The sequence below is a fragment of the Vipera berus genome (assembly GCF_964194415.1).
Source record: "Vipera berus genome assembly, chromosome: 6".
Lineage (NCBI taxonomy): Eukaryota > Metazoa > Chordata > Lepidosauria > Squamata > Viperidae > Vipera > Vipera berus.
In genome coordinates, this window is record NC_138208.1 from 69,458,275 (window position 1) to 69,472,829 (window position 14,555).

Sequence of the window (14,555 nt, forward strand, 5' to 3'; positions counted from 1 at the left end):
TGGAAAGAGACGTAAACTAACTTGGAGTTCTGTCTGAGTTACTTCTATTAATGGGTTTCTACTATTTTGTTAAAATGTTGCTGTTTGGTAACTGTTAAATTTCTGCCCTTTAATTTATATATAGGAGCACACATAGGGTATATCCCAACACCCAAGAAGGGAACTTCAGAGTATGTTACAAAATATGGATTTAAAACAAGACATTGGACACCACAAATGAGAAATCACTTGGCTAAAACTGCAAAAATGGAATAATTTTAGCTATTAAACTTGATACAAAAAAAAAGGACAGAGAGAGAATTTTTTTCTCTAACAAAGGATACTTCTTTAAATTAATCTAATTCGTCTACCAAAATGACTCATCTTAAGAAAAACTAAGAGGCACAATGCTATTAAAATGCTTCAGTTGGGGAACTGAGGTACTGTTCTTGATCATGACTATAGAATATAGTTGATTCTAAGTACCGACTCTTCCTTCTTGTGCTCTTGAGAGGCTAAATTCAGGAATCTGATCTGTGAAAGTCTGTGGCATCCACTGTCCATTAGGTACATCACCAACAGAAGAACCACTGCTGTACTCCATGTTGGTTGCTGCATAAAAAGAGACCATCAATTGCTGCTATTAAAACTAAGGGAGGAAAAAGGAGCATCTAAATAAATGCAACTACATGCAAAATACATGATGAATATAAAGCATATTTTATAACATTTATGCTGTTCATGTGTTTATAGTGAATTCAAAATGCATTTTTATGTTTAGGAATATTTTTTAAAAATTAAACAAATCTTTCAGGGACAAAATTTCAGGCCTCAGACAGTGCTGGAATTCCTTTTCTGAGATCGGAAAGAAAGCTCTAATTTCAGAAGAGAAAGTCCAAGATTCTTGCTTTTTTTGAGGATATTTTTGCAGTCTTTCTCATTCCCACATTGTAGAAAAGAAACAGGACTAGAAGTGAAGTTGGCTTCAAAAGCTAAATCTCTTGTACTTGCTTTCTATATTTTCAATACAAGAGAACTTTGAACTGCCATTTGTACTAAATTAATACCCTCCCACTGCATACAATGCAAAAGATGAATATTGCTTAAACTGACAAATGGAATTATCTTTGCTTTCTTTTATTCCATCCATTCAATGTACTGGCAGAAGGATTATGAGGTAATTGGGGGTCATGAAGATCAAAGCATTCAAATTATTGCAGCTGACCAGCTTGCCCAAAAAACAATTTTATTGCCTTCTCAGGGAAAAAAGATTAAAATAGATGTAATTTGAATTTTTCCATGCTGTACCTGTTCCATTTGTGGGAAAGATACACTGTTCATTCTCAGAGGTTGTTCTCTCACCAAAAGCTCCTCCATAGGCTGCTTCATAACCTGGATCATATTTTTCTTCTTTAACAGCCATCTTCTTAGCTTCCTCTGCATAAACAAGACTCACAATGTTGAAATTGTACTTTTTGAACTCTTAAACATAAAATGAACCATTTGTCAATATCCTATTTCAGAATAAAACCAAATTATAGCTTGAAAGCTTGTAAATATCCTGTTCTATTGATAAGACTTGCCTTGCAGAAGAAATCACAATGGAATTTGCATTATTGTGTAATTATTAAATCCAAAATGCGTAAGAACTGTAAACCATTCGTTCATAGCATGAAATAAATGTCTAGGCCTACTTTGATTTACTTTTGGAGATTTGACATATTAATAATCCATTACTACTACTTTGATTTCATATGGAGTACCTTGTGCAAGCTGCAAATCAAATGTATACTGCACTTCCTGGACTTCAGCAGCTGATGTAACCCCCTTCAATTGATCCCTTAATTCTTTTAGCTTTATGTAATAATGAACTTTGTCCTGTGCACGAGGAAACTGAGCACATCTTGCACTGGATGATGGCATCACATAGCAAAGCTGCACAAAAAAAAGCAACTAATTATGTCATCAAACTGGTAATTATTTTCAAATACTAAAATTGTCACCAAGTTATTTGATCTTTATCACATCTGCTGAAAGCTTAAACCAGGGGTGTCAAACTCGCCACGTCACATGACGTGTTGCGACGTATCGTGACTTTTTTTCCATAGCCGGCAATGGGGTGGGTGCGGTTTCGCCATGACGCATCCGGTCCGCGGGCCAGCAATTTGACACCCCTGGCTTAAACTTTTAAGAGAACAGCAATAATTTTAAATGAAGACTTGTATCCTAAACATCAAGATGTTTGCTTTACATATTGAAATAAATATTATTTTATTGAAATAATATATTGAATAATATATTGAAATAATATACTGAAATATTATTTCAATAAAAAAGTCCTTGCATAAATGTAAAAAATTATATTCCTAAGCAAGACAAGAACTTACTGTTTCTGTATCTGGAACTTTATGTGGCTGTAGTCCAAATTCTAATTTTTTAACCTTCACTCCAAAAACTTCTTTACTAAAAATGTCATAAATACCTATAGTAAAAATTGGAAATACATCTGTCAGTTATAATACAAGCTTAACCACAACAAATGCCTAAATCTCATTTTTTAAAAACTTACATTTTCCATTAAAAACAGCTATTTTAGGTTGATACTTCTGCAATTTCTGCACTAGAATACGTCCTCCTTCCCGAAATTCTTTGCTGAAAAGAGGACAAAATAGCACAAATAAAAAATAAGACTATAATTTTCTGAAACATACTGTATGATAATTTGAAATGAACTCTACCTGGAAAGGTCTTTGCTACCTGGTGTTGTCCTTTCCACCATATTTGTAAATCCAATGCCATATTTATGTGGCAAAGTATGATCATCCATATGATTCAATTGTTCTTGGCTTAGCCCAGACATAAAAAGACATTTCCCTATGGAGTTAGAAAATATATTTGTCATATTTTCTGGAAAGTACATATCAAAACTATAATTTATTTTTAAATTATATTTATTAAATTATATTTAATTTTACCTTTAAAAATAGCAAAGCAACTATAATCATAGGCAAAATGAGGCTAGTCAAGATAATATAGCATAATCTTTATTATTTAAAGAAAATAATGAAGTCTCTCTTGAATCAAGCTCAACTGATGGTGTATACATAGTTATATCTAAGCAGGTTTCTTATCAACCGGATGGTTTTTGTGCTCTTCAAGATACCTTTTCATTTCTTGGTCCAGCCTACTGGTTCCCTGTCCAGGTATCAATAAATCCATCTTTGTTTTTGTATGTCCTAACAGGCAATTTGTCACATAATTTGCTTTGAATTTATGCAAATGAAATGTATGAACTACTTTCATTGATATATAAACATATTGACTAAACTGTTCTAGCAAGAATAAAATCTTGATTAGAGTCATAACCTAGTCCTAGGACCTATTACTTTCTGTTACTACAACCAGAAAATTCTAGATTACAGTGAAGCTGTGGAAGGGGCGCGGTCTAAAGAAGTCACAGGGGCCATTTCAGACATGCTCCAAAAGCTTTGGGGCATCAAGATTGGTGACTAAATGTCTAATTTAGAATCTCAGTGGATTAAATTCATTATAGAGGAGAAAGAAAGTCTTTCAATATTTAAAACAATTTAAGACTGATGTTTTTGGTTGCAAGAAACGTATATTAGGGTTATGGATCAAAAGTATTTACTGAATTTAAGATTGGGTACGCAAGCTCCTAATTAACAATAAGTTGACTTTTTTTTAACTTACTATACATAAAGGGTACTTAATTGGATTATAAATTTTTTTTAAAAAAAAACTTTTTTCTTTTTTTTTTTAAGTGTGTCATGAGTCATGCTAGATTGCCTAAATTTTCTTTTTATTTGAATTCAAGGATGATCTGGAATTGTGAGACATTTGGTGTGATATATGCAAGAACTATTTTTGATCATAGTTCAGTTTGGTGGGAGATTAATAAGGTTAATAGAGATAGGCGCTTTTGGCGCGTAATTGAGAATTTGTTTAGAAATTAGAGGTAATTAGTAGATGAAAGTTTTTTTCTTTTAAAAATTAATATGATAATATGGGACTAAGAAATTTTATTTTGTATTTGAGTAAAGCTCCTTCTTCTGTTTTTCTTCTTTTTTTTCTTATCCGTAATATTAATATTGTTTGTAATCATTTTATATGAGCTAGAGGGTGATAGAATTAATAGTTTATTGTAGATAGCATATGGATGCTTGTTTGTTTTTTGTTTTTATACCCTGTATTTAGCTCTGGGAAGTCGGGGGGGGGGAGAGGGGGGGAATGGGGGAGAGGGATAGGGAGGGTTAGATAGGGGTGGGGGAGGGGGAATTGATAAAGTTAAAATGTACTGTAAAACTTTTTAAATAAAAAAAAAAAGAAAAATTCTAGATTATAACCAAATTTCCAGGGTTCATGAAAAAGGATACTCACAGAAATGATTTCCAGGTCCTGGATAATGATGACCTTTGTAGGCTGCCATTAAACCTGGATTTATACCAATCTAGGGAAGAATACATAAATGAAATCTTAATTTTGCTCATGATAAAAATGTATTAGATGTAATGAAAAGAACAATAACAATACAAGTAAACTACTTGGACAAACTGGACATCTGTCACTCCTGACTGTCCAATAAATTGGTCTGTTCATGGTGATTTATATAACTTGCATGATGACATCATTAAGCAAATAATACAAATTGTCAGTACAGAAATATTGTCATATAAATTAATACATGTTCCACCCAAATGAATTTTGTAGTTATTTTAGACATGCTCAGGTGGAAACTCTGTCTGTTGCACTGAAAATCCATTAAATGTGCATCCATTAGATTGACACCTTTATGTTTCCTAATACAGGCTATCGGATTAAAACAATATACAGTATTAAAATTCAAAGAAATCATGAGTTTTAATCTCCAGAACTTATAATCTGTTTTGTCTAGTGACTAGTCAATCGGTCCTGAAAATTCTTCGAGACAGCAAGGGAAAACCAGAAATGATATATCCAAGAAGGTCATTAAATGTCAGCAGAGAGCTCTATACTTCCATATAAAGCCCAAACATATCCAACACTCGCAACAGGCTGTCATGAAGACCTCCAAGAATTTATCAACAAATTGCTTAGTTAACTGACTATAACCATTATCTATACTTCAACTGTTTTTTACAATTGACTTACAATTACAATGTCCAAATTGAAGGTTAATATATCAGGAAGAGTTTTGGTCAACAATTCAGCTTCTGAAACACCATTAAAGCGATCAACTTTTCTTTTGACTTTGAAACTATCTGTGATTTTTTCCTGCTTCCCTTTGGATTTTACAGGCTTAGCAGCAGATTTTTTGGGTTCAGATTTATTTCTTCTTTTCCTTCCTTTAACAGTTGCTGAAAGAGAAGAGACATCTTATTTAACAGTGAAAGCAGAAGAATTTTCTTATGTTTAGTTTTGAATTTTTTTTAACTTTATCAAGTGTTTTTTTTCCAGCAAAACGTACCATCATCCAACATAACAATGGAGAAATTTTGCTACATAGATCTAATCAGCAACTTTATTGTCTCTCCTAGTCCACACGGCTTCTCCCCCATGTTCTTCCATTGTTCATCAGTGTCTTCACTATGCAATTATTTGGGCTTTCCCAACCCATAGCAATTCCTTAGAGGACTACTTTCCAAAAATCCTCAAAAAGCTCTTAGTGTTTTGAAGAACCTCCTTCCTAAGGTTACAAAATCTATATAGGAAGGAAAGAGCTTAAAGTTTGACACACACACACACACACACACACACACACACACACACACACACCTTTATCCTTAATCAAACAAATACTATCATCTTCAAATTGTCCCAATTACTGGCAATTGATAAGTCATAAACTTTAATGCAACTGAGTGAAATCACACTTGAAAATGTCTCTGAAACCAACTAATAGTTACTAGAAAATATTATAGAATGTTATTAAAATTTGTATAATAATGCACAATAATTGCAAGGAAACAATAATCTATTATTTTCATATAATGGGAGAATGGCTAGATTGCTGTTTAACTTTTGACAGAGTATGATGACTATTTCCAGGGGGCATATGGGAGAAATCCAGTGAATTGGTCCTGTTGATTAAATGGTGGTTGATTTAAAGCTTGCATTAATTTCAAATTATGTGAGTCCAGCCACTGTGATTTCTTGAGTGAAAACTGTGATTTAGCATGATATGTGAACTCAGTTCTATATTTCAGAGTACACAGAAGAATGAAAACTTTCTTTTCAATTAATATTCTATGACTCCATGTGCAGCTTTACTGAGAAGACCTGAATAAGTGATGGGAGAAATGAGCAGTCCCATCGTGTTAGTAGGTAAAGAAATTATGCTGTGCACTATTCAAGAAAGGCAGTTGGGAAATATGCATGGAAAATAACTGATTTACAAGATAATAACAAAATGTAGTCCCATTGAAGCTTTCTTTTGGACAAATATGTACACGAGTGCAACTTTTAAATGAAGGACCACCTTAACTGAAGTAGCCCATTTTGAATGTCATGTTGTGGGAATATTATTCTTTCGGTAAAAAAAATTGTAGAATTCAGTACATACTATTTTAAAATATAATCCAGATACCTTGCTGTTTTATCAAGAATAAAAATTATATATTTAAGATGACGGTTCATTTAAGCCACTTTTCTCGCAAAACTTATTTTAAGCATACATTTTATCTTAAAGAAAACTCTTTGCAACTTTTGGAGAACAAAATGATCCTGCAATTTTCCCAAATTCTAGAAGAAACTATTGTTGCAAGTTTGCGCTCAATATTCCAAGTGGGGAAAAAAATAAAGATACCTTGAATAGGTTCCTGAGCAATGTTGGGTTCCAAAACTTCCTGAAGACCTTCATGCTCATTCATCACCTCCAGATTAGGAGCTGCAGCCATTGTTTGGTTGTACGAAAAGGGATAAAAGGCTGGTTGAAGAGGAGTGTAGTATCTTTTTTTTAAAAAAAGATGAAAAATTAATATTTCAAATAGTAAGTTAAGGAGGAAATTTCCATAGTACTGGACATACATTTGCATAGCTGATATGAGTGTCTTTCAGGTTGTCAGTGTGTACTGTAATTCTTAACCCATATGTATTAGATCAGGAATGGGCAAAAATCAGCCAAAAAACTGCGTGGGGCCCACAACCAAATAGAATCCAGCTTCCGAAAGCCTCCCGCCCGCCCCCTGCTTCCAACAGGTCAGCTGATGGGCAGAAAAGGATTACTAGTTTTCTCCTGACATTAACAGCAAGAAGCTAATACAGATACTCCTCGACATTTGTTTTGTGACAGTTCAAAATTACAATGGCACTGAAAAAAAGTGACTTATAACTAGTCCTCACACTGACAACCAGCCCAGTATCCACACAGTTGTGCTTGGCAACTGGCATGTATTTACAACAGATGTGGTATAACTGGATCATAATGATCGTCATGTGCAACCTTCCCAGCTGGCTTTGGATAAGCAAAGTCAGCAGGGGAATCCAGATTCACTTAAGGACCACATGATTCAGTTAACAACTGCAATGATTCACTTAGCAACCATTACAAGGTTGTAAAATTGGGCATGACTCACTTAAAAACTGCCTCACTTAGTGACTGAAATTCTGGTCTCAATTGTAAGTCGAGGACTACCTGCAACTGAGTCAAATTACCGTATATACTTGAGTATAAGCCGAATTTTTCAGCCCACTTTTTGGGCTGAAAAATTCCACTTCGGCTTATACTCCAGTCAACAAAAAAACTTACCGAGGACTTGTGCGCGGCCGAGGCTTTGGTGCTTCCGGGATCGCCCGCACCTCTCCCAAGCCACCGCCGTCCGAGACCTGCCGAAGTTTGGGGAGGTTTGGGGAGGTGCGCGCGCACCTCCCCAAACTCCGCGCCTTGCCTGCCTGCTTCTTTCCGCAGCGGAAAGAAGCAGGCAGGCAGGGCGCGGAGGAACGGAGACTTGCCGACGTTTGGGGAGGTTTGGGCGCCTCCCCAAACCTCGGCAGGTCTCCGTTCCTCCGCGCAGACCTGCCGACGTTTGGGGAGGTTTGGGCGCCTCCCCAAACCTCGGCAGGTCTCCGTTCCTCCTGCCGACCTTTGGGGAGGTTTGGGCGCCTCCCCAAACCTCCCCAAACCTCGGCAGGTCTCCGTTCCTCCTGCCGACCTTTGGGGAGGTTTGGGCGCCTCCCCAAACCTCCCCAAACCTCGGCAGGTCTCCGTTCCTCCTGCCGACCTTTGGGGAGGTTTGGGCGCCTCCCCAAACGTCCCCAAACCTCGGCAGGTCTCCGTTCCTGTTTGGGGAGGTTTGGGCGCCTCCCCAAACCTCCCCAAACCTCGGCAGGTCTCCGTTCCTCCGCGCAGACCTGCCGACCTTTGGGGAGGTTTGGGCGCCTCCCCAAACGTCCCCAAACCTCGGCAGGTCTCCGTTCCTGTTTGGGGAGGTTTGGGCGCCTCCCCAAACCTCCCCAAACCTCGGCAGGTCTCCGTTCCTCCGCGCAGACCTGCCGACGTTTGGGGAGGTTTGGGCGCCTCCCCAAACCTCCCCAAACCTCGGCAGGTCTGCGCGGAGGAACGGAGACCTGCCGAGGTTTGGGGAGGTTTGGGGAGGCTCCCAAAACTCCCCAAACAGGAACGGAGACCTGGGGAGGTTTGGGGAGGCGCCCAAACCTCCCCAAAGGTCGGCAGGTCTGCGCGGAGGAACGGAGACCTGCCGAGGTTTGGGGAGGTTTGGGGAGGCGCCCAAACCTCCCCAAACAGGAACGGAGACCTGCCGAGGTTTGGGGAGGTTTGGGGAGGCGCCCAAACCTCCCCAAACGTCGGCAGGTCTGCGCGGAGGAACGGAGACCTGCCGAGGTTTGGGGAGGTTTGGGGAGGCGCCCAAACCTCCCCAAACAGGAACGGAGACCTGCCGAGGTTTGGGTACGTTTGGGGAGGCGCCCAAACCTCCCCAAAGGTCGGCAGGTCTGCGCGGAGGAACGGAGACCTGCCGAGGTTTGGGGAGGTTTGGGGAGGCGCCCAAACCTCCCCAAACAGGAACGGAGACCTGCCGAGGTTTGGGGACGTTTGGGGAGGCGCCCAAACCTCCCCAAAGGTCGGCAGGTCTGCGCGGAGGAACGGAGACCTGCCGAGGTTTGGGGAGGTTTGGGGAGGCGCCCAAACCTCCCCAAACAGGAACGGAGACCTGCCGAGGTTTGGGGACGTTTGGGGAGGCGCCCAAACCTCCCCAAAGGTCGGCAGGTCTGCGCGGAGGAACGGAGACCTGCCGAGGTTTGGGGACGTTTGGGGAGGCGCCCAAACCTCCCCAAAGGTCGGCAGGTCTGCGCGGAGGAACGGAGACCTGCCGAGGTTTGGGGAGGTTTGGGGAGGCGCCCAAACCTCCCCAAACAGGAACGGAGACCTGCCGAGGTTTGGGGACGTTTGGGGAGGCGCCCAAACCTCCCCAAAGGTCGGCAGGTCTGCGCGGAGGAACGGAGACCTGCCGAGGTTTGGGGAGGTTTGGGGAGGCGCCCAAACCTCCCCAAACAGGAACGGAGACCTGCCGAGGTTTGGGGAGGTTTGGGGAGGCGCCCAAACCTCCCCAAAGGTCGGCAGGAGGAACGGAGACCTGCCGACGAGCCTTGGCCACACAGGGTATTCCTGTGTATTCAGGCTTGCAAAATGGCGGATCGAGCCTCTGCTGGCGGCAGAGGCTTGCAGAACGGCGGATCGGCTTATACTCGAGTCAATAACTTTTTCCAGTTTTTGGGGGTGAAATTGGGGGTCTCGGCTTATACTCGAGTCGGCTTATACTCAAGTATATACGGTAAGTACTCAGCCAACTCACAGGGGACAAGACTGCTGGGAATCAGTGAAGTAAGACAGGTATCAAATGCGTACATGTGCCTGCTTTCACACAGGGATAAATTCATATGTGAGTAGATGAGTATGGTACCCAACTTGATTGTCTAATGCAGTGGTCCTCAACCTTTCGGGCACCAGGGACTGGTTCCGTGGAGAGAGGTTTTTCTGTGGACTAGAAGGGGTGTAGTTTTGCATGCTGCCTGCATCCTGTGGATGGGGTTTCACTTGTTTGTGTGGTCCCATTTCTGGCATGCAGTGGCCTGGTGCCAGGTCTATGGATCTGGTCTAATTCATTGCCCTACATAATCCTTGTTGTACAGGATCATACAGTATACTGAAATTTGGAAATCAGCATGCTTTATACCAACCTATTAGATCTAGTTTGCAAAAACTAGACCAGCATTCAATGTGGTATACAGATGTGTACAAATGTCTACAATGTGGTAAAGACATAAATATCTGCTGCCATCTATTTTGCACCAGTTGGCTTGATAATATGACATAGCAAAAATTGAGTCATACAGATGCATGGTTTACATCTATAGTTTGCATCTATGCAATTTGGATTACAGTAATACACTCTGTGGTGAACTGTTTGGTTTAGAAATTGCAACTGATACTAAAGGAAGAAACTACATATTCAGCTCATATTACACTTATTTCATATCATTAGCTTTAGTTGTTTGTTTTTGGACTGAAATCCTAAGAGTGCTGGGAAAGGGTTATCTGAAGAAAAGCCTAACCAGATGGCGTTTCTTCAAGAATTAAAATGACTGTTTAGGCCCTTTTCACAGTCCCCCTGGTGAATACTGTGCGGTTCTCTCTACTTTCTTGATACTGCTAAGCTACAACTCACAGCAGCTTTAACAGCATGAACAATTAGCCAAGGCATACTAGGAATTGTAGATTAGCAGTTTTTGGGCAATGCACCAGCTGTCTATTTCACCAGTGGTCTTATATTATCAAATCTTCTCCCAGCAAGACGTGAATCCCTTTATTAAACAACAACCAACAAGGACACATTTTTTTCAGTGTGCATTTTTTTTAACAAAAAAAGATCAAGTCGCTATTAAGAAAACCAAGCTGTTGTTGCTTGAGCCATTAGGTGAAGATAATGCATCCTGAAGTACCAACTGAAAATTGTTAGAAAATATAGTTAGTCCTCGATCTACAATCACAACTGAGACCAAAATTTCTGTTGCTAAGCGAGACATTTGTTAAATGAATTTTGCCCCATTTTACAACTTTTCTTGCTACAGTTATTAAGTGAATCACTACAGTTGTTAAGTTAGTAACACTGTTGTTAAGTGAATCTGGCTTCCCCATTGACTTTGCTCGTCAGAGGTTTGCAAAAGGTGATCATGTGACCCTGGGACACTGTAAGTGTCATAAATATGAGTCAATTGCCAAGAGTCTAAATTTTGATCACATTACCATGGAAATGCTGCAATGATTGTAAGTGAGAAAAACATTCATAAGTCACTTTTTTCAGTGCCATTGTAACTTTGAATGGTAACTAAACAAACAGTTCTAAGTCGAAGACTACCTGTATTCAGAATGCATTCCTGAAATTAATTTAAAAATTTGCTACCTATAGAAGTGTGCTCTTACATAATTTATGAGCATTTTATCAGTTACTCTGGAATAAAGACTATGAACATATACAATGATTTACACCGATCCGAGCAGTTATAAAGTAAAAGTTCGGCAAGCAGAGGTATCCTAGTGTGCAAAGCAGGAAAGAAAGAGCAGCACTTCCTGCCACTAATTTAAAAAGGTAAAGGTTTCCCCGCACACGCGTGCTAGTCGTTTCCAACTCTAGGGGCCGGTGCTCATCTCCGTTTCAAAGCCGAAGAGCCAGCGTTTGTCCGAGGACGTCTCCATGGTCATGTGGCCGGCATGACTAGATGCCAAAGGCGCACGGAACGCTGTTACCTTCCCACCGTAGTGGTCCCTATTTTTCTACTTGCATTTTTACGTGCTTTCGAACTGCTAGGTTGGCAGAAGCTGGGACGAGTAACAGGCGCTCACTCTGTTACGCAGCACTCGGGTTTCGACCCGTCAAACTGCCGAACTTCTGATCGACAAATTCAGCGTCCTAACCCACTGAGCCACCGTGTTCCTTGCCACTAATTTACACATGGATAAAAAAAATAGAAAAAAAAGCCTCCTAACCAAGCTAGTAGAGTTGTTGTGTGAGGTCGGACATTCTTATCCAGAACTGTATTCACAGATCTGTGCTCTTTAGTTGGAGTTTCTGAAGTAATTCTGCTGAACCTTAAATTTTAAACTTACAATCATTTAAGTACACTGGAGTGTCAACCTGAAGAATGAATTAAAAAGATTTCCAGGAAGAGGCCAACGTTTTTTCTTCATTCTGGCTGCATCCTAAGTAGGATACTTAGTGGAAAGCAATGTGCCATCCACATTAGCTTATCTTAAAAGAATTTGTTTTTCTAAGTAAACTCTGTAAAAAAACACCTTTGAATAAAACTTCAGTAGATGCTCAGATTCCAGAGAGCTGTATGTCTAGTGAGGATGTCATTTTATATTTCATCTTTCTTATGATGGGTTCTCATCAGCAATATGGGGCAAGCTCTGGTTTTATCATCTTTTATTTGAAAGCAGATCTGAAATATTATCAAGATTTACAGGGACCATTTGTCAGATATTAATCCCATTCTTACAACATTTTACAGTGATTTTCAATACATTACTATAACAATAAAGTCGTAACAGTAGCTTTCTTTAAAAACCAATCTCCCTGCCCTCATTTGCTTTGCACACACATACCTTTGAAAATACACACAAGCACAAACACACATGCACACACACCTGGAACAGTAGACTGGACTCAAGCTAAAATAGAAGACCTGAAGAGGAAGACCAGAAAATAACAACAAATCATGTCCTTCAATCACACAGCAACGCTGACAGACTCTATTTATCAAACAGTACAGATGAACATGATGTGTTGCAAGTACATCACACAGCTAAAGAAGAAGAAAAGAGCATTGGCAAAATATGTGAAGGACAGTGAAGAAAATGCATTGAAGCTAGTACACCATGAAGGCTTTCTGAAATACCAGAGATTAAATTGGCCTACGAGAAAGACAAAATAAAGAAGAAAAATGAGACATGGCAAGGCACAGTATTATATGGCCAGTAAGTACTTTAAAAAAACTAATAGGCAAAACAGATAACATAAGACCTGACAATAGCTAACAGCAGTAAAGTTGAAAAAACAAACAGAAGAGCTAATTCTCGCTTAAGCCTTAAGACCAAATGCATATAAAACTAGAATTCAGATGACAGCAAAGACAGCAAATGTAAAGAAGCTGAAGAAACAATGGGCCACCTAGTTGAGAGTTGCAAGAAAATTGCAGAATGACTACAAGCAACAGCATGGCAAAGCAAAACAAGGATGCATTGGAACTTTTTCCAAGAAGTAGGATTTGCCTGCAAGCAAGAACTGGTAGGACCATAAAATAGACAAAGTTATAGAAAATGAAGAAGCTGGAGTACTCTGGGACTTTAGAATTCAAACGGACAATCTGCAGGTTTAGCGATGCTGATAAAGAAGACAAAAAAATGTCTTCCCTTTGTAGTAAAGATCCTGCAACAGAAAAAAAAAAGTCTGGATAGTCGATGTTGCTGTACCTGGAGACAGCAGAATACAGTAGAGGAGAAAGAATTGGAGATAAAGACCTGCAAATAGAACGACTGTGGCACAAGAAAGCAGAGATAGTATCAACAGTAATAGATGCCTTAGGTTGCAGTTCCAAAACATCAGAACATCATTAGCGTGGACAAAATCGCCATCGATCAATTGCATAAGGTAGTTCGACCTGTATAAGCTTCCATCCTGTGACAATACCTTTAATATTATTAAACCACATTTGCCTATCCCAGATCCTTAGGAAGGTCTTGGATCCATGGACAAAGCCGCAAAATCCCGTCTAAACGACTGGCTGACTGTGCGACCAAGCCATAATAATTACATTTATCTGCCGCCCTAGATGGCAGCAAAGAAATGAAGCAGATGCAAAGGCGAGGCTGCCCTTTGATGATGGTCGGGACTTTTGCGGTCCAGATCCAGTAAAATTTCCTTTCTAAAAAGCCAGTTCAGGCCTCAGCCTTCCTTCTTCGGGAGCTCAGCCGGAAGCCCTTTGTAGTAACCGCCAAGCCGGCGACAGGAAGGCGCCCACGGGGTGGGTGGCTGGGTGCCGTTCCTTTCCTCCCCAGCAGCGTAAACGCCCCCCCCCCTCCGCGCGAATACCTGGTCCCCGGCTCCTCGGTTTCCATCTCCGAGCTCTGGTACCACCACCACCCCTCGCCGTCCGCTCTGCCGGCCAATGAGCCGGACCTCCTCTCTCGGGGGAAGGCCGGGAAACAAGCGCCGAACCCAGCCAAGCCCCCTCCCAACCCAGCCCCTCGGCGCCCCTTCCCCTCCGCGCTATACCTTCCGCCGCCTCGCGCGCCCTCCTAGCTCTCAGCACGCCGGGGACTAGCCAGCCGGTAGAGATACGAAAGTTGAAGAGAGATCCACAAAGCAATGTTCCAAGTTCCGCGGGGGTGGGGTGGGGTGGAATATAAGAAGGCGAAACTCACTTCTAATTCACGAGCGAAATATTGGCAGGATCGGAAGCCGGATCAAAAGAGTTGAAGGGCGAAGTTGAATTTCTCACTTTGAAATTTTAAAACGGCCTACCTCAAGCTAGTACCTGCAAATGGATCGGCTTTCCGGAGGCCC

General features: G+C 40.8%; 1 protein-coding gene across 2 annotated transcripts; it reads right to left on the reverse strand.

Annotated features, from left to right (window-relative positions):
- Positions 1-355: 355 nt before the first annotated feature.
- On the reverse strand, positions 356-14,298 carry TDG (thymine DNA glycosylase). 2 transcript variants are annotated; one of them, XM_081331144.1, is made up of 10 exons: positions 14,265-14,298; positions 6,782-6,924; positions 5,128-5,333; positions 4,378-4,447; positions 2,718-2,853; positions 2,549-2,631; positions 2,367-2,461; positions 1,743-1,914; positions 1,288-1,416; positions 356-591 (listed from the first exon to the last, which is right to left on the reverse strand). In XM_081331144.1, exons 2-10 carry the CDS (start codon positions 6,870-6,872, stop codon positions 458-460), a joined length of 1,116 nt encoding a protein of 371 aa, XP_081187270.1. In that variant the 5' UTR covers positions 6,873-6,924; positions 14,265-14,298; the 3' UTR covers positions 356-457. The 2 variants fall into 2 exon arrangements, with proteins under 2 accessions (XP_081187270.1, XP_081187269.1); XM_081331143.1 differs by lacking the exon at positions 14,265-14,298 and adding an exon at positions 14,082-14,122.
- Between the last annotated feature and the right edge of the window lie 257 nt (positions 14,299-14,555).

Bases quoted from the DNA above. Each gene is read 5' to 3' on its own strand.
- TDG (XM_081331143.1), bottom strand. From the start codon at position 14,107: ATGGAAACCGAGGAGCCGGGGACCAG. The intron at 4,448-5,127 runs GTAAGTCAATTG...ATTCTTCCCTAG, and splicing joins TCAATTTGGACATTGTAATT to ATTGGTATAAATCCAGGTTT. The intron at 2,632-2,717 runs GTAGAGTTCATT...TCCTCTTTTCAG, and splicing joins GGTAGCAAAGACCTTTCCAG to CAAAGAATTTCGGGAAGGAG.